At 37.7% G+C, this 22,756-nt stretch overlaps 1 protein-coding gene across 3 annotated transcripts in view; it reads right to left on the reverse strand.

The window, feature by feature from the left end:
* Nucleotides 1-1,867: 1,867 nt before the first annotated feature.
* The window catches only part of SEL1L3 (SEL1L family member 3), a 37,888-nt gene continuing 16,999 nt past the window's right edge, over nucleotides 1,868-22,756 (reverse strand). For 2 of the 3 annotated variants that reach the window (XM_074865937.1, XM_074865936.1), the window contains exons 10-24: nucleotides 22,543-22,748; nucleotides 20,803-20,982; nucleotides 19,581-19,700; nucleotides 18,805-18,945; nucleotides 17,639-17,701; nucleotides 15,177-15,353; nucleotides 13,421-13,548; nucleotides 12,718-12,801; nucleotides 10,259-10,349; nucleotides 10,073-10,157; nucleotides 7,900-8,009; nucleotides 6,468-6,595; nucleotides 4,626-4,728; nucleotides 4,459-4,531; nucleotides 1,868-3,147 (exon numbers count right to left, since the gene is read on the reverse strand). In XM_074865937.1, coding sequence (XP_074722038.1) covers nucleotides 2,981-3,147; nucleotides 4,459-4,531; nucleotides 4,626-4,728; nucleotides 6,468-6,595; nucleotides 7,900-8,009; nucleotides 10,073-10,157; nucleotides 10,259-10,349; nucleotides 12,718-12,801; nucleotides 13,421-13,548; nucleotides 15,177-15,353; nucleotides 17,639-17,701; nucleotides 18,805-18,945; nucleotides 19,581-19,700; nucleotides 20,803-20,982; nucleotides 22,543-22,748 — 1,856 coding nt within the window. In that variant the 3' untranslated portion in view covers nucleotides 1,868-2,980. The remainder of the gene's footprint in view (nucleotides 3,148-4,458; nucleotides 4,532-4,625; nucleotides 4,729-6,467; nucleotides 6,596-7,899; nucleotides 8,010-10,072; nucleotides 10,158-10,258; nucleotides 10,350-12,717; nucleotides 12,802-13,420; nucleotides 13,549-15,176; nucleotides 15,354-17,638; nucleotides 17,702-18,804; nucleotides 18,946-19,580; nucleotides 19,701-20,802; nucleotides 20,983-22,542; nucleotides 22,749-22,756) is intronic. The other variant, XM_074865935.1, reaches the window with a different exon arrangement.

Raw genomic sequence — 22,756 nt, forward strand, 5'->3', positions numbered from 1 at the left:
TTGTCTCTAATTTATTTGCTAATGATTATTCTGGGCTGATCCAAGGGAGAAAAAGAAAAATGGCTACCACTTATACCACCTTAAGCACTACCTGTGTTGTTTAGATGGCTGGGCTTCCATGAAATGTGTATAAACAAGCAGCATTTTAGCTCTATACTTGTGATTTATTACTTCCTCACTCCCATCCTGACCACTTAGCATGGGCTGCAGAAACTATAAACTTCAGTGGTCTTGTTTTAATTTACAAAAAGTAATTCTTGATACAGCAACTCTTTTTTTTTTTTTTTTTTTCCTTCCCTCCTTGTGGATGTAGTTGAACTATGTAGCTGCTTTGCTTAACTAACCATCTCCTCTTTCTCTCTGGGAATTGTTTGATTCTCTAGGTTGTCAAATAATAGCCCCCTAGATCTTATAAGAAATGAAGGATAATAATGTAAGTATTATTATTTCAGCCTTAAGTATTGCCAGTTTATTGTGAAGAGTTCCTTATCTTAACATACTTTAAATATACTTTGGTAGAACTTCTGATGTAATAGATAACAATAAACAAAGACCTAACCATTAACTGCTGGCATCAAGAAATATATTGCAGCTTCAGCAATTGCCTTCTGAAATACAGATGTGAAATCATGTTTCTGGCAAGCCTTCTTAAATTAATTAATTACTGAAGTTGAGAACATGGGCTTACTTTGGAGAGCAAAATGGAGTCAGCCTGACTGCTAACACTTAACTCTGACCCATACATACACAACCTAAACCACTGCTGCTCTAAGAACCCAATGATTTCCACACCTGGGTTGCAACCATGCCACCACTGACAAACTCCCATGGGATTAATACTTCCCTAGGAATTTCATTTTTGCTATGTATGACATACATACTAAAATACATGTTGCACATGTAGAGTACTACAAGCAAGATTTGCCATATGCATGTCCAAATAGCTTTTTGTGACCGTCTAACTGTACATGCCACTTAGTACCTAACATCATGCCTATGTTGTGACAATTGTCTACTTGTCTTCAAAGGCTATGCTTGACTTTCTGCAATACTTCTGGGTTTCCTATCTAAACCTGCCCCAGTTTTAATACAAATGCACACTATTTTTTTTTATTAGGTAGTAAAAATGTTAAGGAATTTGATATAATCAAATTTAGCTGCACAAGTTTTCACAACTCAAGACTCAAAACTGCTGGTGATCCATTTGCATTGGATAACAAAAGCACAGCATATAACCTCTGCAAGTCAACAACAGTTTAGTATGTAGAAGTGAAGCTCCTTTGTAACACTTCAAAATGCTTAGCTATACATAAAAATAACAAAATATGTATTTACAAATGTACGAAGAACAAAAAGTACTCTTTGCACTTTTCTTGCTTGAATAAATGAAAATAATGTGGCATACTTAATTCACTTTCTGACTATATGGCTGGAGGGCAAGGGGTGGGGGAGAAAGTTTCAACATCTGTTGTTTTTTTTTCTGCTTGCTTATTTAATGCAACTGCTGCCTCAAAGCATCAACTCTTCTCTGAACAGTTTTGAATTTTCATTTTTCTGCAAGCAAAATATACCCTGATGATATGTGTACATATATATTTATATATATAAATCTCTCTTGAAGGTTGGAGGTTTTTTTCCTTTTAATTCATTCCTTTCTTACTAAGAACTCCTATGTCTTGACTGAAAGCAAAATAAGTCTTCCAGGTCTGCTCTGTGAGAATGCTACATTCCTCAAAGAAAGCAAGGGCTGATTGTCCCATCTGAAGCTAAGGAAACAGACACCTAAATAATGTTCTTGAGAATTTGCAACAGCTAGATATTATTTCATCTGACAGGTGCTTTAAAAAAAAATCCTCCACATACAGGCTGAATTAGAAAAATATTTTTATTTACAAGAGTAAATAATGTAGTGCAAGGAGAGTGGATTTAACCCTCAATAATGCATAGATTGATGCAATTTATAGTCTGTGATCTACATCATTTTGCAGAGGTGCATGCACACCTGCTTTAAAGGTCAGACCTTTCCTACAGCCACTTACCAGAGAGCTTTAAATCAGAAGGCATTTGCACTCCATACTTGTTATCCATATATCCCATCTAACATTTACCAAATAAACTGTCACTTAAGTAGGTGTCTGTAAGTTACTGTAGAACATGAAATAAAATCCTTGCCAACATTATCTATGGAAGAATCAAAAAATAAATGGTTTATTCACTTTGTGTCACCTGTTCATACTCAAATATTATTTATTCATTAGGGAAGCTAATCAGTGACTCCTGGCAGGGTGGGAAACGTTTTGTTGTGCCCACCAGGGAACTGCTAACACTTGAGAAACTTCAACCAAGGATTAGCCAGCAGAACTACTATGTTATGATCATATTGCAAATCTTCCTGGTATTTTTCTTTCAAAACAAACCACTTTTAACATCAAAGAGTTAGCATGGAATATAAAATGCCAAAAAACTAACTGTTATCACTGCACGTACTGAAGCCCTGGCTGGTGGGCCATGGAACTTGGAAAGTGTTGGTGGCTGGGTTTCGTTTTTATGTCATTTCCATGCTTCCAACATGGAAAACTCTGGTAGCTTCACCAGTAAAATAAGCTCAAATGCAGTAAAGGTAATTTAATAAGATATTAGATATGAGAGTAAAACTTCTTCATCAAAACCAGTGGGAGATTCTCTCATTCTTCAATTAGGCAAAGACTCTGCATGTTTCCTTCCAGTCCTTCAATGAAATACAGTATGATCGTGTGTTGGGTATAGTGATATAATCTGCATTATCTGTTTGTAGTGTTAAATAAATTACAGGGATGGTTTTCCTCTATAGTGGAGAAATCAGATCAGTGAATTTTCCTACAATTCTGGGTGTTGGACTGCATTATTAATGTCATTAATATGGTTGGTCACTAGTTCTTAGATTTGTCATTGTTCACATCCCATCTTCCCAAAGGGACATCAACCCTAAGAAAATCACACTTCAGCTTGTAACAAGAAGATTCTGAGGGTTTGACTCCTGCTGTGCTAAATCATTTGAAAAAGTAGATTCATCTTGCTGTACAAGTCTGGTAGCATCCTCGTTGCTATTCCCTGAGGAAGAAGGTTCATCTGATGATGGTTCTGATCTTGTTCCAGAAGAATTATGGGCTTCAGAAAAAAACGTCAAAAGAAATTATTAAGAAAGACCCCACTGCACCTAGGAAGTCTATTCATCAATATTTAAATATTATATGGATATAAAATCACATATAAAGATAATACTCAAAGGTTAGGAAACACTGAAAGAAGAGTATCTGTTAACTAACTATATACTTTGTACATATGTAGTATGATTCCCAAGTTACATAAATTAGAGCTAGTAAGAAAAGAAAGCATGGTTTCAGAATTATTTCCATAGTCAGCATATTATTCACAGTTACATGTCTTAAATGCTATCTAGAAATTATAAAATTCAAGTATTCCTTTTATATTTAAAGGTGTTCTGCTTTAAAATACTATTCCCTATAGGTATAGCTTGTCACGTGGAAAGTAGTTTTTTCTGTATTTTATTACAGAAATATGTCAGAAACCAGTATTTTCTGACATAGGCTTAAGCTGCCTACTGGAGTTAAACCACAACATAAGACAATGTATTTAGTGAAAGAAATTATTTTATAACTGATAATATTAATTTCACAACTTCCTGACCAAGATCCTGTCTTGAGATTTGGAAGTGAAACACTTGGTTGAAGCTTGCAATGCTTTTTAAATGATGATTCATTATTTTTGCATGTGATGGTAGAGGTTTTTTTCCCCTCTCCTGAGCAATGTAGTTTTGTCTCTGATATCTCTTTCAATATGGTAAGAAAATAATGGGAGTTTTAAGAGACTGAAGTCTGGCATTTGGTTTTCTGTCCCTTGAGAAAAGAGAACATACAGCAAACCTTTCTAGTTTAGGACAGCAGGAGTCTGCAAGTGCTGATTGAATTTATTTACTGATTCTGTTACCAGTCTGAAGAGGCTGAACTGCCTCCTCCTAAGTTACTCCAATGTACTAGCTCTCTGAACCTCACTTTTTCTCTCTCATGTATCTGAATGGATCCAGTCATATGAACCAGGGAACACAGTCTCAACGCATACTGCAGAGACAACATATGAAATCAAAGTCATATAATTACTCTAACAATACCACATGTTGAGAGATGGGAAATAATGTCTTATTTCCAGTCATAATCTCCTGTAGTTAATGTTTTTATTAAGAATCTCCTTTATCGGAAATCTCCAGAAACCAACAGGCTTAAACCTATGCCTCACTTCATCCATCCCTTCTCAATAAGCAAAAAATGAGTTGTGTGTCAAAGAAGTTGCTGTTCGGAGGTACCTCTACCAAATCCAGAATTCCTGGTTTTATTTTTGAAGATTTTATCAAAATAAAAAGATCACTCCTCTTTCTTCGGTTTTACTATGACATATACTTACCAGATAAAGACTGAAAATACTGCACTGCAAATGCAACCAGAATCGATAAAAAAAAGGTTCCCATGAAGTAGATCTGTGACAGTAAGTTTAAAAACATAATTAGAGCAGTGTAAAGTCAAGGTAGCACTCCAAATGAACTGTGCATGTACCAAAGGAGCAATACTTACCAGAGTAGATTGTAAAATATTGTTCCAGAAAACTCTCATGTAAAAATAAAGCAACGCTAATGAGCATGGACTAATTGATTCTTGGTTGCTACTATTCCAGCACCTACAACAAGAAAATTAAAACAACTGATTAGTCCTCCTCTACAATTTTGTGGCATCTGTCATCTGGGAATGCTGCAAAATGGGTTTGCAGCAAATCTCAGTAAGACAGAAAAACAAGCAGATATTATCACCACTATCTCACGGGTGATGAAGTAAAACTGCATAAATACCAGATTACCCTCATTAAGCACAAAATACCTTACCCTAGGAGCATATTTTTTATTTTCTTATTAGTCAGCAACGGGTCTAAGCATCCAGGCTACCCTTGCCAAGGAGTCACAGTACAAGGCCATACCCAAGACACTTTGTTCTAACTAATGTGAGTCAACAGCAGTAAGATTAGATGTACAAAATATAGTTGCCTAAGCAGGACACTGGTGCCTAAACCCCTTTTGAGGCAGTGGAATACTACACAATGCAGTCAGAGCTTGCAGAGAGCTTTAGATGACTAGCTATGAGGTATCTGTTGTGGGGAGAGCTGAGTAGCTTTCTCAGTTCCATCAATTAGGAGTTAAGACAGCTAAATCACAGGCACCTATTTTAAGCTACAATTGATTCCTTTCTACCAAGATGAGGAGGGAGGGGTGAGCAGGGGTAGGGTGTGTATATATAAAAATATAAAAAATTCTTATATGTATAAAAATATATATAATTTTTATATAAGGTTATGCATGATTTATATAGTGTATATATATATTTTTTTTAAAAAAAGTACATGCCCTTCTGTACAAAAGTGTATGATGATGGGAAAACTCTGTAATGCTGTCAACTCTGGAGTTACTCTCACTGCAAAGCAGATGGATTCAGCCCAAGGGAAGGCAGAACTCAGGCTCAAGCTTACACTCCAGATGGACCAGCTGGTCCAGAAGCCCTATTTATCTGACTGGTAATTTCACATGGAGTGGAGGTAATTTAGGGTACAGGTTCAGGCTAACTGCAATGAATAACAATTTCAGTGGATTGTTGGTGAATTGACAAATGAGGTTTTAAAACTGATGACATCTCAACTTTTTTTGTGTCACACCACACTCAGTAGCAAAACAGAAGACAAACCACCCATTCTTGGTTCACTGCTCCATTCATCAGCTCCTCCTCCTTTAAATATCTGAAAGGCAATTCCATAAATCCACCAAATATTGTATAAGCTTCCCATTCCCACGGTGCTTTCCAACACATGTAGCTTTACCCAGGTAAAGGAAATGTAAGTTCTGTACTGGAACCAGAGGTTTCTAGGTGGTTTGTGCATGAACAGTGCTGGCACAGGCAGTTCAGACAGCAGAGCTGTAACCTTCTCACATATTTAATATTCTGTGCCACAACATCTGTGTCAGGCTGGAACATCTTTGCAGAGTAAATAGGAAGGAATGCTATTATCCCAGTTACAAACTTTCAAGTTCTGTATTAAATTATGCTGTATTTATCATTAAAAGATTGTTTTGGACTGTATACAAATTGTCAGTGCCTAACTTCGGAAGCTGAATATATTGAACTGGAAAAGACCTCCTGGATCATTAAAACCAGTCCCTGCTATTTCAGGCAACCACATATAACAAGGTCTCTTTAACAGGCATAAACTGAAATATATTTAGGTAATTTAAGCATTTCAAGCACGTTGACCTGAACCTGCCTTAAATCATACAAGTGAACAAAGTTAATAATTACAGGAGTTGCTGTTCTACAGAGTAAATGCTACTCACGTGGAAAAACAGAAGATGCTGATTAAGGGGAAAAAAGACTCACCTGTAATAAAGTTCCTGAAGAAGTGACGTATTACTAGAATGTAATGCCTGATCAATTTCCAAGTGATCCAGAATGTAGGAAGGTATGGAGTTGCCCTCTTCTATGACAAGGGCCAAATTAAAGAAACCCTAATAATAAAAAAGCATACACATTTTTTTAATCATTAAATTTTCATATGTACATTTAAGGTCCACTGTAAGCATCAAATATCTAAATAATTATAACTGTCTTCTATAAATTCATTTAGTATAGTGTCATCTTCACTGAAAAATTGAGACCCTTTCCTCCTAACCATATACACAGATAAATACTGAAAATGCAAAAGAATCAGTGTTCATTTGTTGTGACACCATTTTTTCAGAAATCATCCGGAAAAAGATCTGAGCTTTCTCATTTCTAGTTGCTCTTTAAACACAGCCACGATATCAAACTATAATCTTTTATCTACTAGGGAAATACAGACTGAAAGCAGAAATGGATTCCTCTCTATTACTGTTTAATTCTTCTCCACCCAGCTCTATAGATCAACAGTAATCTGAATAGTGAAATTGAGAGCAGAAATTTCCTCTAGACAATTTAGGTCCTTAATCTTACAGTTTTGCCTACTGGGACAAGTCGTAGGCATCCCTATGTCTCTTCAGAGCCAGGAAGATGAACACACATGAAATGTATTATATGATTCCCCATCAGTTTGGCTTTCATACTTCGAAGTAATTGTTCATACATCTCTTTTTTTCTGTTGCAGTTAGGTTAGCAGTAATGTTATGTCCCAGTACCCTCAAAGCAGAATCCAACTGTGCTACCTCTAATAAATTCACATACAAGATACTGTCTGGAGACATTGTCATGGGGACAGGGAGACCAGAATATCACACCCAGAACACTTCAGGAGGGTCTGAGGGCAAGAAACTCAGTGTTGAAACACTGTATGTCTTTGGTAATGTGATATAGTGTATATTTTAATTATAAGGCATTTTAAGATGAAGCTTTTGTTGGTGAAGTGAATTAAATTCACCCTAGGATTCACTCAGTATACCAAGGGAAATGGGCCAGTCTTCTTGTTAATATCCTAAAATAGCAGAGGATAGGACTGGAATACAACTCAGCAGTCTATTAATTCTTCCCCTTGCAGTAGCCAAATACCAAGGTCACAATCAGTTGTGCCAAGGTAAGGTAACACTGAATTAGGCCATTCACATCTAGCTTTCAAAACAGGACTAAAACAATTCTAGGACTGTCCATCTATGCTAGGTTTACCTTCCATTATCATGAAACAACAACTACTGACTCACATGGTATTTTGAGATAATTATAACTTATTCTAGCAGGTTTCTTCAGTGCAGATGTAGCCAAGCAGAAAAACCAGACTCATAAATCCTCAGATTGTTCTAAAGTCTGATGTTTTACAAACACGTTATAACAGCAGACCCACCTGTGAATCTCCCTCTAATGCAGCTTGTGCATACATCCGCATAGAGAGCTCAAGGTCTTTAGACTGGTTCTGGTAACCATAGTAGTAGAAATCGCCCATCTTCAAATAAGCTGTGGAAGAAACCAGCAGCCGATCATTTAGAGTAGTTGTAGAAATAGAATTAATGTGATGGAGAAGTTAATAGTAATTCTATTTAAAGCACCATACTGAAAAAAAGAAAAGGTTCTCTTTCTCTCTGGTTGTCTATGTAGCTACCTTCCATTAGCCTGCCCATTGAAAATACTTCTCCTGGTCTCCCTTTAATTAAATTTAGTGAATGATATTGCTACTTTTACAAAAACTGAGACTTAGAGACTTTATACTGCATTCCTTCCTCACTTGCTAAATCTGTCTTTGGGCAACCTGTGGCCTTAATATTCAGGTTAGCCCTACTAACTTGATGAGACTTAAAAACATGCTGTCCGAGCGTTTGTTCTATACCTGTCACTATGGTGGCTGAACCCATCCCAAAAGTTACAGAACTTTGTTGACAACAATTTCATTAGTTTCAAATCCAACCTAACCCAGGACAATGGTAGGTATAGAATTTTCCTTGTCTAGAAGGAAGCAATGCCCAGTAAATATTTTACAAACTGCAGACAGAAGCAAGCATGACATTGCACTAATCTATGCTAAAGAGTTTAAAAACTCCCATGACTGCGTCTACACTTAGCTGATCTAACCTTTCCTCAAATGGTTTGAAACACTTTTACACCTTGCATTGTGCATCTATGGCAGCTACCTTGAAATCCCATCTGTTTTTACAGTCGACTATAGATGAGCTCCTCCAGGAAGCAAGTTGGTCACTGACATAACAGCAAAGGCAGAAAGACTACATGATGGGCTGGCACAGATGCAGAGTGGAAGGCCACGAACGCTGTAGTGAATCACCAAGAGAATTCTGCTCAACCATACCAACTGCATCGTTCCAGCCCTGGCCCAGAGAGCACTCCTGCAACAGGCAGAGGCCTTGAGGTCACCCTGCATTGCACTGATAATGTAGCCCGGGAAATCTCTGCTGCTGAGGTTAGAATCTCTGTCCTAGGCCCTACACTGGAGATTTGATTCTCCACTACGGCAAAAAGGGGTCTGAGATAAAACTCCCCTTATGTTACTCATGTGAGGAAGAGATAAAGTAATAAAATCCTTCCCCTGTTAAAGCCAGCAAGTCTCCTCTCCTTTACTTGAATGGAATCACAGTCTCAAACCCATGAATCTGACGTTCAGAAGTGTCTCTAATATAAGATGGTACCAGTGGATCTGCCAAAGGGTCAACCAAACTGCACCTTGCTAAGGTGTATACAAACTCCTCATGAAAGCTAACAGGGTTTGTCAGCTCCTGTGGCTTCAGGCTATATTAGTGTGGTATTCAGTTTCTGCGCTGCTGTGTATTTAAATGAATAGCATGAATTATTTTTATACTCCACTTTTTCATGTGCTTATTACAAAGCACTAAAACCTTCTTGTAAGACAATCAGATCAATGTTTTCAAATATTAAATAACTCTTTCAAAGGCACCAAAATTACTTAGTGACTAAAGTCACAGATGTAGTAAAATTTAAGGCCGGAGGAATGTAACTTTTATGTAAATAAACCTTCTTTCTAACAGAGAATCCTTTAGTTCCCCAAGGTAAGCTGTGCCAATGTCGATAAACTCTGTACCCTAACGGAAAAACTCATAATAAATTAGATAAGGAATCCTTTAGCCTTCATTAGTTTCTCATGACTCAATTATGATACGGAAGTATATTTGCTTTTGGATTTTCTCTTTGATAAACTAAACAGCATGAGCTTCTAAAGTCTATTGCTTTTTTTTTTTCTTAAACCTTGAGTCAATTGCTCAGGTTCCTAAATATCTAGCCCCTTCTCAGGGCTTAGCTTTTGTATTTTATTCAAATTTTATACATTTTATGCCATAAAAAGGCAATTCCCAGAAAAGCTGTGCTGAAACACAACACTTAAAATACCTTTTTTCCCTCTGATATTCCTATCAAAACACTAAAAAGGAAATGTACAATAAGCAGGGATTACTCTTCCCTTAACTTGCTCACTCACATAGAAGTTGTAACAAGCACAGGGTTTGAAATTTAAAAAAAGGTAAAATTATAATTCAGAAATAATTCCTTACACATACCAAATGATGGTGCATTGACTTGAGAAACAGAAAAATTGTAGTATCTCCAAACACAATCAGTTGCTAGGTATTTCCTTGCTAGGTCCTGCAAAGAAAATAATTGATCCATTCATAACACAGATAGGATCACATTAATATTAACAAGTTTTCCTTTTAGGATAATGACTTGTGAATACATTTACTTACTGGTCTTTCTTCACAGATGTGTGCTAAATTTGACTGTGACACTTCAATCCCAGTTTCAGCTGCTAAAACATAATGCAGGAGAGCTTCATGCCTAATGTTAGATAAAATAAATCAGTGAAAAACGTAACAAAAATAACATGCATTTTAGTTATAGTTTAAAAAAACTCACTAAATATATTGGTAAAATCACCTAAGAGCAAAATTTTGTTAAAAGGTTTAAAAGCAAGAGGCTTGCAAACCCATGCGACAGCTACATCTACTGGCAATGCTTTGTGTAACAAGCCATGCTGGATCTCAAGAATCTGCAGTGTTTCCTCGCTTGCATTGAAGCTAGATTGGCTCCAGTGTGTAGTGCAAGACTGACGATAAAGTTGAACTGATATTACACCCAATTATTTATTTAAATGTTTCACACAAAACATTCTTAAAAGACTCCTACCTCCTCCACTTAAAAAAAAAAATCTGTAATTAGCTGTGTTGTCTGTCAAACATTTATCTGAGTACTTCTTTGGTGTGCTTTACCCTTTTATTTCCATGACTTGTTTGTCTTGCCTTTTTAGACTATGGGCTCTTTGAACCGGGAATTGTCTCTCATTATATTTGAATGTGTGAATAAAATAACAGATTCAGTCCCTCTATGGACTCTAGGCACCTCACTGACTGTAAAGCAAGTAATAGAAGCTAACTTTGCATTTGCAGTATATCAATTCAGTATTGCAGTACAGCAGTACAGCACTGCTCATAATTCCAGAGAGGAGCATCTCTTTCATGTTCTGTCACTCATTGACACAATATTATGAAGACTAAGCATTCAAAATTAAGAGGAAGTCTTTAAAATCATGTGTTTGGTTTTAAAATTACAAGATAAAAACCCACTTGGTGTACCTTTTTTCTGCTAAAGCTTCCTATTAAAGGGTCATGTTGCCAGTGACTTTCTCCACAACACAAAGCTAAAGCCATGGCAAGTTTCAGGGTTCAATGGTTTGTTTAACTGGAAGCAAATATGGTTAAATACACATTTGACTTCAAGAGCAGGTGCTTAAGAGAAGAAACTTTAAATGAAATTGTGAAAGCAGTTGCCCTTACAGAATTAGCAGGTGTAACCTCCTGTTTCCCAACTGCTTCTGCAAGATTACAAATTCCTCCTTGTACTTGCCCAGTAAAAACATCTGGGACAATGGAGACCCGGCACTGCAGAAGAAATTCAGGATACCTAAGCTGGGAAGTCAGTTCTTCCGATCCTTAAGTCTCAAAGGGCAAAGAAACTACATTTAAGGCCTTTAAATCAGTCTCTGATTGATCAACTATGATGACTAACAGGTGTGTAGAACATGTGGCTGATAACACCAATGACTGAGAAACACATATTACTTGGTCTGCTTGGCAGTGTAACAATATACACCTATGCAAGATACATGAAGAAATATTCAGAAGCAAAGATTTCAACATGAACGTACTCCTAAAACCAGAGATGTCTAGAACCAGTATTTATAGGCAACTACCCATACACCCCCAGTCACTGGCATCTCAAGCGGGACTCCAGCGGATTTTTCCTCCTGGCTGTTGAGACCAGACCTTCTGGGATCTTAATGCTCTACCCATCACGTGCCCGGGACTTTCATGAGAGTGTATGCAGAGTGAGCTGGGTAGAGGTCACAGGCTTGCACATCAGAACAGGCCACAATAATATTAACTGAGAGTTTTTCAGTCTTGAAAAGTGAGGTCAAGTCTCAGGGGAAATGTCTCAGGAGAAAAAGAAACTTCTAGGAATGGGTTATTCCAGAACAGTCCACTGTCAGTTTCCTGTAGATCTCTTAAGCCTGAAGCACTAATTAAGTACTAGCAGGGGGGAGGCTGCAGGACTAAACGAGCCATTGTCTTAATCACATACGAGTCTGACGCCTGCACGTACAGTATCTGAGGCTCATGCCTACATGTCACTGCAAAAATGGAGCATTAACCTGGAGGCTATTTTGAAACCTCTTGGTTGGCTCATTGGATATTGTAGACTCTTAATGTGCTTTACAGAAAATATTAACCATCTACAAAAAAAGAACAAATCTAGTCCAGCAGCCTGAGTTTTCATAACATGGAGTTATACAGAAGAGAGAAAGCAAAGTATGGTTTTTAGAACAGAGGGAACATTAATTAGAAGTGAAACGTGTTTCTCTGGCTAATCCAGTGCACATTACATGCTACAGTACTATGGGATGAAAATCACAGACAGCAGATACAACACTATTTCACTCTACAAACTTCTTCTTCACTCAATTCTGCCAGAACTTTCAAATTATGCCTCCGATCAACTCCTCCTTCCCTTTCTGTCAATGGGTGTTTTGCTACTGATTTCAGTGGTGCTGCTATTTGTATTCTTTTGAGGTGATGGCCCAATGTTAATATCATGCTATAAAGTAAGTGAAAAATAGAAAATGAACTTGAATAGAACAGAACAAACATACCATGAAAGTTCCAGATAAGCATTGAGAGCTTTTCTAATGACATGACCTAAGTAGCCATTCTTCTCTGCAATGTGTTTTGCCCAGCTGTAGAAAAGAACAATAAAAAATGAACAGCTCTGCTCCAGTAATGTTATCCCAACTCACACTGACTCCAAGGACACAAAAGGATATGGGATCACTTTCCGACTTCTTCCGTACGACAAACTATGGGATTTCACAGTTAACTGCTGTATCAGTTTTGCAACTGTTGACTGAATGAGAACATTTTGTTCATTCATCTCCATGAGCATATCAGAGACATCCTATGATTTTTCTTGGCAAAATCACTTTTTTTCTTTTTTTTTTGTAAAAAATAAACATAAGTTAAGTGCTATAACTAATTATCTACCTTTTTCTTGATTTCTTGAAAACCAAATAAGCATGGCTTTGTTAGATACAACCTCTCAGAGTTGTTCAATATAATCTCTCCAAGTTGTTCTGGGAAAAAAAGTTCTAAAAGTACTCAGCATATCTCAAAATTTACTGGTCATTTAAATAATACACATATTCATGTGGATCAAACTTTACTGCAGAAGAACCTTTTGTCAAGAAGGTAAGCACCATCAAGTACAAGATATTTAGACTATGGACTTAAAAATCACCAGTAATCAGAATAATCCCACCAGAAATATATTCTCCTTTAACAAATGGTTTCATTCCTTACATTACAGCTTTTTCTGGATCTCTAGGGAAGTCTTCCATATTTCCTGTGATGTAGTACAGAGAGCATCGTAAAGTCCCTTCTATATGTCCTCCTTGGGCAGCTTTATAGAAATAGCGTGCAGCAACTGTCTGTGAAGAAACAAGACACAATTAGCAACTCTGCATTATTAATGTTTATTGAGTTTTGCTTCCCAGGACTTATTTCATTAAATTAATTAAAAGAGGCAATTGGCTAATGAGGGCAAGCTAGTTTAACTACTTTTAATGTACTCAGGTGAAATCAATTCCTTTCTTCTAATTTTTTAATAGTTTAGGCTGGAAAAAGGTTTTTAAAAACATAAATTCTGGTAATATATGGAATGTCAAATAGAAAAGCGTCTAAATGTGTAACTAACACCTGGTAGCATACAAGTCTTGTGTGCACTGACAAAAGTAAAATTAGTTACTCACTAGTAGGGAGATTAATAAGGGACCCTGGAGAAGAGACAGAGAACAGGACTTTCACACTGGCAATGCCTAAGTGAAGGCTGGGGAACAGCAGCAATGCTCAGTATGTCCAGCAGTGCCCAACCACAGTGCTCAAGCCTCTGAAACTGGTTTATAAAAGATAACACAGGCTGAGTAGGCAGGGACAGAGTCACAGAAGTGGGAGGGGTGTGTGACTCTCAATGTTTTACCCTCAGAAACACTAATCTGTAATGTAAACCTAAGCAGCATACAGCCTGGAATAATTTATTTCAGGAGATTTTTAACCATTGATATATGTTTTCTGTGAGTGAGCATGGGCTTCAGAGTATCCATCACAGTCATAACAAAATACTCCTTGCCCATGGCTTCGGTGAATAAAGAAACCTGGGCACTTTTAGGTATACTCTTATAATTGGTCCACTCTGGAATGTGTGTTTTGGTTCCCAGGGAAGGAAAATGTGTTTGCTAAATGCACATGTTGGTGAGCACTGCTGCTGTTGGCAGCAGAAATGCTCACTGTCTGGAGTATATACAGATCTCAGAACTCAAAGGCCACACTGGAAACATCTTTCAGCTCCAAGCACAAAGTCGACTTGCATTTATTACAGCCTACCTCACTATGTTTGTGCTGTTGGTCATAAAATACCTAGTAAATGAAAAGTAATATAACCGAAGTAGACCCTTCCTATTGGGGGAAAATTAATTTTGCACATGTCAATGAGGAAAGGTAATAAATGGGCTGTGTCACAGAAAAACAAACCAAAATACTACAGTCTACCAGGACTGTATTAAATAGTTACATTTGCAAGTCTGTCTTGAAGGTCCTTCACTGCAGTTCTGAGGTTCACAGAAGCTATGTGAATGCAGCACAGCTGTTCACGAGTTCAGGGACAAGGTTCTGCTGCTTTCATCTATTGTGGAAAGCATCCTTTCACTATATACTTTCTAACCTAAAACCGAGAGAAACCAAAAGGATCACACGATGTGAGAGCACCCATTATCCTGGCTGCTGTCACAGGAAGCAGGAAAGCAGAGGCAGTCCCTGGAGCTAAACCTGCACCTGCTTCGTTTCTAAATTAAAGGAATACAAACACACACATGTAAGTATGACTGAGATACTGGAGTAACATCTCTCTAAGCAATCTGACTGAATTCCCCAGTAACACCCTTCTTTGTGATAAAAGGTACCAAAATCTGACTCAGAGTGAACACAGCAGTCTCAAGAACAAAGCAAAAACTTCTAAACTGGCCCCTAATGTAAGAAATATTACTATTAAATATTCACTCACTTGATTTCTACCAGGTATTCCAGGGTAAATCCCATCTAAATAAAGGACTCCAAGGTTGTACGATGCATCTGGATTTCCCAATTCTTCAGCAATTAACCAGTGTTTGGCTGCTTTTCTGTAGTCTCTTTTAAAATTGTGGTAATACCATCCCAATCCATTCACTGCCTGGGGCAAGCCCTTAGGGAAGGAGAAGAACGGTCTCAGGTCACACCTTTGATTCTGCTTTGGGTCACTTTGCAATTCCAACCTGCTGCTCGACTCTGGGTGCTTTCATGACCTTGCCTAGATTCTAGATGCCTGGCACAAGGATCCAGCCAAAATTACACCGATCTAGGACTAAGGGACATAAAGGTTTGTTGGCTTTTTTTCACACTATTCTTCCTTGTGGCTTCATATTGAGAGCAAGGAATAAGACTCCAGTGTCGTCTTATTCTACAGAGTCTCAGCCATGTCTGCATTCAGATTTTTACTTGTTGACAAGAACAAACTGTGACTGTTTTCACCTGTTTCCTCTGCAAAGCCAAAATGGGGCATCTATTCTTGTGAACTCCCAGAACCTGGTTGACAGGATTAGCAATCAAAAAACCCACTTCTTTTAAACTAGAACATTTCCCTAAGAATAAATAGGAAGCAATGAACATAGAACTTTGTGATGCTGTTTTCAAAATGTCAACCAACATCATACAGATCTGCTTAAGATAGTGCTACATGCTATTACTAAGCTGCATCTTTGCATCAATAATCATAGATCAAGAGGAGAAAATCTTCCTGGGACAGTTTTTAATTTGGGTGCAGTGACTCACTGTCTCCTTGCATAAACTGGTGGATCATATGGTTGCTGTAAGTATGCAAGCAGTTCAAATTATTCTGTACCAATAAACATGAACATGCTATTTACTCCTATTTTATACTGTATGTTTAATAGCAACCATGCCAGAACAGTGAAATAAGGTAAAAACTAGCTAAAAAATCTCAGTGCACAAATACAAGTTATTTGCTTGCTGCTGTTGGCTTCCATACTGCACAGTTTCCTGTAATCTCTGTAGAAAGAACTACATACTACTGGCACTTACAAAGGCCCTCTGGAAAAGGATTCCTTTTTCTTTCAGATTTAAACAGTGTTACTAACTTATCCATTAAAATGGAAAAGCAGTTAAAACTTTTCAATAATTATGGTGTTACTTTTGTATAGAAAATGTGCACTGGCGCATAAGAACATAAGTATCTGGAATCAAGGAAAGTAAAGAAATTGTTGTCTCTAGGATCCTTCCTGGAATTTGTTCCTCAGATCCTGAGTCAAGGGAATTCTGATCACACTGTGAAAGCCACTCAGTTTACTCAAGCCTTTCCCAAACAGGCAGTAGAACACGCAGTCTCTCCTGTTTCAAGAGCTGTCAGTGTGAGGTTAATGGTTGGACTAGATGATCTTCAAGGTCTTTTCCAACCTAGATGACTCCATGATTCTGTGATTCTGTTTCAAATGAATGATAGAACCAACACAATTCTTTTCTGACAGTGGTCAGCAGTGAAGTCGTATTGTCATTGTCAGTAACTTAAGTAGTTCTGGTTCTAGAGCTAGGAAGGTATCAAGGCCTTACACTTTTATACTAAGGACCAGATCATGGCCTGGGTAATCTGAGTGTACTTAGATCATCAAATGGAGTGAGGCTCCTCTTCTCTGTGGTGCCTGTCAATATTTCCCCTTGCTATGGAAAAAACAGAAGGCTTTGGGACATCCAGGTCTTCTGTCTGAAGCAGAGAAGAGCTGGTCAGAGAGAGCACATGCAATCTTTTTCCAGTCACCAGCATCCCCTGGAGGAGTTCTAACTCTAAGCAGAAAGAACTAGCCATAAACCATCACAGCTCAGGGGTGGTGGGACAGGAAGCCACCATTCTTCTGCTTTCAGCTCTTGTGCTGCAGGAATGCACCATCACTCAGTGCAGACTGCAGAAGTACAATCCAGACTTTGGTCTTTACTCTTTCTCATTCACATTACAACTTAAAGACACTCTGTTATTATAGCAAAACCTGCTGGCATGGATTTTCAAAGATGGCCGTTATCTCCCTGACTCTGGAGAGATCATGTCAAAAGCTCAACCCTGGTAGACACACCTATGAAAGAACATACCTAGTATCGTCTAGAAGAAAGTGCTTAGGAACATGAGGCAAAAAACATACTCCCAGATCAATTATCCACTCTCTAAGTCACTGAACTGTCATCAAGTTTCAAAAGATGTAAGTAGAGAGAATTCTTTTGCTTCCATAGAAATTTTGGCTGATTTTGAGTGGTCTAGTTTACCTTTTTGGGAAAATAAAGTTTCACCATTCATGGTGAAGACACTGGGAGAAGCAACCAGCATTTACACAGAATTATGGTAGTATGCATTTTATATAAATCAGAAGTCATTATTATTAGCACCTGGTATAGGACTTTTACAATAAAGTATTTATTACATTTTACCTTGGCTGCTGCTTTCTTCATCAATTCCAAAGCAAGTTTTGTGTTCTTTTTCACACCTTGGCCCTAGGAAATGGAAATGTGAAACAATCATTGTTTACAAACACAGAATACAGGCTGATGAAAATTCACATATACACATTCAAAATGCATTTTAACACTGATACTATTATTACTGGGTGTTATTTGGCTTTAAACAGCTACAACAAAAAAAGGAGCATTGTGCTCATCCCTCATTCACAGCTTTACAAAATCTCAATGATTCAGTCTCAGAAAACTATTTCACCAGTTGATTCAAGTCATTTTTATGGGTAAGTATCACAGATCTTTAATTTTTGGCAACTAAAGAAGAATGAATAGCATTCAAGGGTGCACAGATTGTTCACAATTTGGCAAAGAGTAAAAGCTCTCAGCCTTCCTGAAGAAGGATGACAGAGTGTCTCCAAAGGAAACACACAGATGTCATGCTGATGATGTCCATATAAATTAATTCCAGACATGGGTCCAACAGACTATGGGTGCTCAAAATTAACACAAGCAAAACTTAAGGAAGCATTTTGTAGAGAACGGCTCTCCACCATCAAAGGAATGAGACAAAGACCTAACAGTTCTTCACTAATATCTCTAACCTTTAGTACTGTTGAATGTCTTATGGGTGACATGACTTAGCTGATACAGCTTATTTGACTCAGGTAGGGTTACGCCCGAGTTTAGCCCTCTGCTATCTACTGCTTCTAGCAAGGAAAAACTAACTGCATGGAGAGTGTAATTCCTACTAAAAAAAAAAATTCCCAAAGATCTAATAAAGACCATTCTAAGAAAGGATTGAACTTTCACCTACATCTCTACACCGGAACCTATGCCTACTAGCTGGTTAGATTTTTGAGCTGAAAATCCATTAGGAAAAACTAGGATCCACAATTTAGGTGGTATTTTGATCCTGAATCTGGTTAGGAACAAAGTGACTAAACTGCTTTTAACTTGCTCTTTTTAAAATTTTTGCGCCTATCTGGTAAAACTCAACATTAGCTTCATAACTATTGGTTGATTTTCAGAGTAAATCTAAAAGCACTTGTATACACTGTCACAGTGTGTCACTGCAGATAACTTACAAACACCCATGTCATAGGAATGATTTTTTAAAAGTGAAAAGATGAAACATGACTTACCTTAAATAACACAATGGCATAATCATATATTAACACTGGATCTTCTGTTTCTATTGCACCTTTTGCATACCATTCTATTGCAGCTTCAGGATTTTTTGCCACTCCTTGTTGGCCCCAAAACAGCATCTGAGCCAGTCGTTGCTAAAAGAAAACATAAGCACTAATGCTATAAATGCTAATATTGAAACTGGAATTGCAGGAGCAGCATTTTGCAGGCTTAAATGCATTTTAAATGTGTGAAGAAACTAGCTATATGTCCTCAACACTTTGAAAACAATTGGTTGTCAGGAATATTCAGATGGCTCCCCAGTGGTGAAATGTACTGTTATTAAATCTATAGCAGGGTTATTTTTTACAGCTGTCAGTACCATGAAAGTCTGGCTTGATTTAAGTGCAGAGGTAAGTGATAAAGGCAGATTTGATGCATGCAAATGGCTCACTATTACAACATATTGCTGCTGGTCTCAGGTCAGCAGCAATAACTGCACTGTGTTAAATAAGAACCCAGGGAAAATGATCAGAGAAGGCGGCTGCTAAATCTTGACGACTCTTCCCTTTGGCTTGCATCATTGTTACAGCTTTTCACATGGTCACTGGATATTATCAGACAGAAACATGGGAAATAATTCAAGCTCATAAAAAAGAAGCAGTTCTGGGTAGAAAGAGAAAACACCTGTCCCACTTCATTCTCCTCCACAACTTTCCTACGTAGTCTATAGATGTACATACATGACGTGTGTATAAAACCAAGAAAGGGGAAATATATTACTTTATACCTGTGCAGCTGCATTTCCTCTCATTGCTTCATGTTTTAGCCACATAAAGACATCACCATTTTCTTTTGTCTGAGCTTTCAGAAGTTCATCATCCATCAGCCTTATAGTTTCAACAAATGCCTGAAGAGTTGGTGAACAGAAAAGAATTATTACACAATGAATTCACAGATCTGCCACCAAAATGAAAATGTTGCTCATTTCCTGTTTATCTCTAAAAATTCATGATCAATTCTGGGTTTTAAAATTCTCACCACCCCTCTGCTGGCCAGTGCATTAAGAACCATCCTCACATACAGTGTAAAAACCATTTACTGCTTTGTTACAGTACAAAACTGTAAGTCCACTCTGCACTGGAAAGATATGCCAAGATGTCAACAACTGAAAAAAACTCCCCCCTTTGTAGTTTTAAATGCACTTAATAATGGCAAAGAAGTGCTTTTAAGCCTTTTAAGGCTCTTTAGTTTCTATAGAAATCTCTCTTAAGAGATAAAAAAAGGCTGGCAAAAAGCTCGATGAAGACCTGCCCTATAGCACTCTTCTCTAGGTGGCTGTCTGCTGATTTTTAGTTCTTCAGCAATCAAAATCTCATTATTTGTTGTACAATAATCATTCTTTCTGATAAGCCAGGATCCTAGTACTGGCCTACCTGGAGTATTCTTTACAGATAAAGTTGTGCTACCTTCTGTTTAGTAGCTCACTCTAAAAATCATTGTACTGTATTTAACAGCCAAATCTTTACAGGTGATTACAGAAAAGCTATATGTATGGAGAAGACAATAAATCTTCTGCATGAACTTCATGACGTTTGGCTATTTATTAAGCAACTGATCTGCTGTTTCAATTAATAGCTAAAAATCTGAGTGAGGAATTAGGGCCCAAGAATAAGACTTTGACTTTACTGAAAGACAGGTGTGCGAACAATTGCTGCTGGTCTCAGATCAGCAGCAATGACTGCACTGTGTCAAATACAAACCTTGCTAAGAACTGGACTAATGATGCCTACATGTAATTTGGGGGATTTTGTAACAATCATAGAATGGTTTGGGTTGGAAGGGACCTTTAAAGACCATTTAGTTCAACACCCCTGTCATAGGCAGGGACATCAATCACATCAGCTAACACATGTAAATCAAGACGAAAATGTTCTGGCCACATAATTAATATTAATATATGAAAAGTCATTTGCACAGAAAACTTATTCAGATACTTATAACTCTTTTACCTGTTCCCCTTTTATAGTGTGTTGATCCAATGATGTCTTTATTGCAATATTACTGTAATAAGCATACGACAGCTCCAAATCAAGTGGATAGTTATTAATGCCTTGGTAATGTTTATAGCCAAGATTCATCACAGCAAGTCTCTCATTCCCCTGAGCGCCAACCAAACTATACAGCAGTCCCTGCCAAAAATCAACAGACATAAGCAAGAGTGAATTCACACCTCACAAGTTTAGCACTTTGGTCGAGATTTACAGGGAACAGAGTGTTCATACTGGTAGCTGATATAATAGCTATACCATGCAATCAGAGTTACAGAATCAAGCACAGCCCTAAAGTAGTTAAAATGTCTTCTATATGTATAGAAAGGTTTGAAAGAAAAACTAGACTCTCTAAATACTTTTAAAGTACTGAACTTATTCTGTCAGCATTAAGTGTGCAGCATTTTTTTAATGCCACTTTATTATAGTGTTAATTATACTCTGACACTTTTTATGCTCAGCGGTGACTTAACTAGTCTCACTGATGTCAGCTGAAGTTTTCACACTGAATTTAGTGGAAACATATGGAAGTTAACAAACAGCACTTGAAAATCTTACCCTAAGGACCTGACAGGACTAGAAGGATGGGACTGGTGGCTGACAGGGTTTCAGCAAAAAGCTCCCTTGAGATACATGTTAATTGGTACTAGAAATAGCCTAGGTACTGCACATTTGCCAAAACCATTTTCAGCACTACTATTATTTTTCACCTGCACAATAATAAAAACACTGGTGTTCCATCTCCACTGGATATTAAATTATTTCCTACACTATTTGAAGTAGATTCAATAATGAAATTATTTAGCCTCCGTAATTAGCAGCATGTATACTCCATAATTAGGGTATAAAAAGGGCTCTGGTCTAAGGTTTCTTGTGTTTGAGAAACTGTAGTGAGCTTGGTCTCAGGCTGGCCTCTCAGGGGATCTTCTGATCTAGTATCCTGTAACCACATTAAGCAGATCTGCTGTTCTTTATGAGCATTTTATATTACACTACTATATCACAATTAAATATCTGTTGGCAATTACAGCATAGCCCTCCTTCAGTGATATATAAACACCTTTCCTTTATTTGACCTTGCAATGGAATCACATGGAATCATTTCAGTTATTTGCAACCTCCCTAAAACGTCAGGAGTTCACATGCTCTGCAGTTGCTCAGCTGAAGCATGGTCAGGTTTTTTTCTAAAAGAAAACTGTTGTACTTTGGTTAGCTTTAATCATTTGACCATAATATACTCAGTACCATGGTTTTGCACACTGTAAAATGGGACTTCTTTCCTGACTGTACTATGCAACCTTTCCACTTTAGGAGATTTGCCTGACATGAGACTTTCTTCATACCCATCTACAAATGACAGTGGATGACTTGAGGGTTATTACCTCATCCTACCTCCCCAGTGACTGGGAAGAGCAGTATTCCATGCTGTTCGCTTTACCACCATTTTTAGGTCTTACTAAATCATTGATTTCCTTGTTCTAGATGAGCAGGATAGATTACCACCATCAGGACTTCATAAAGACTTCACTGCCATCAGGCTATTTAGGAGTGGCTGTATTGGGGAATCCCTTCAACCACAGCCTAGATCTGGAGGCCACTTCACATTATTTAATTCAATTGATCATAAATTCATCCAATTTCTAAACTGCCTTTAAAGGTAATAAATTTCACAGACATAACCAAACATATTAAACATACTACCTTTTTACGATCCACAGACACACCGAGCCCTGTTTCAAATATAACTGCAAGGAAATAGGAAGCCTTATGGTATCCACAACAACTGGAATCCACCAAGAGAGGGACAGAGGAGCCCATATTGCTGAGGCCATCGGCACTGGACAGACCTTTTGCGACCTTCTCAAATATCCTCCGGCCAACTTCTAGAACTGTATCACTTTCATCTTCTAACACA

The sequence above is a fragment of the Strix uralensis genome, chromosome 4 (genome assembly GCF_047716275.1).
Source record: "Strix uralensis isolate ZFMK-TIS-50842 chromosome 4, bStrUra1, whole genome shotgun sequence".
Taxonomy (NCBI): domain Eukaryota; kingdom Metazoa; phylum Chordata; class Aves; order Strigiformes; family Strigidae; genus Strix; species Strix uralensis.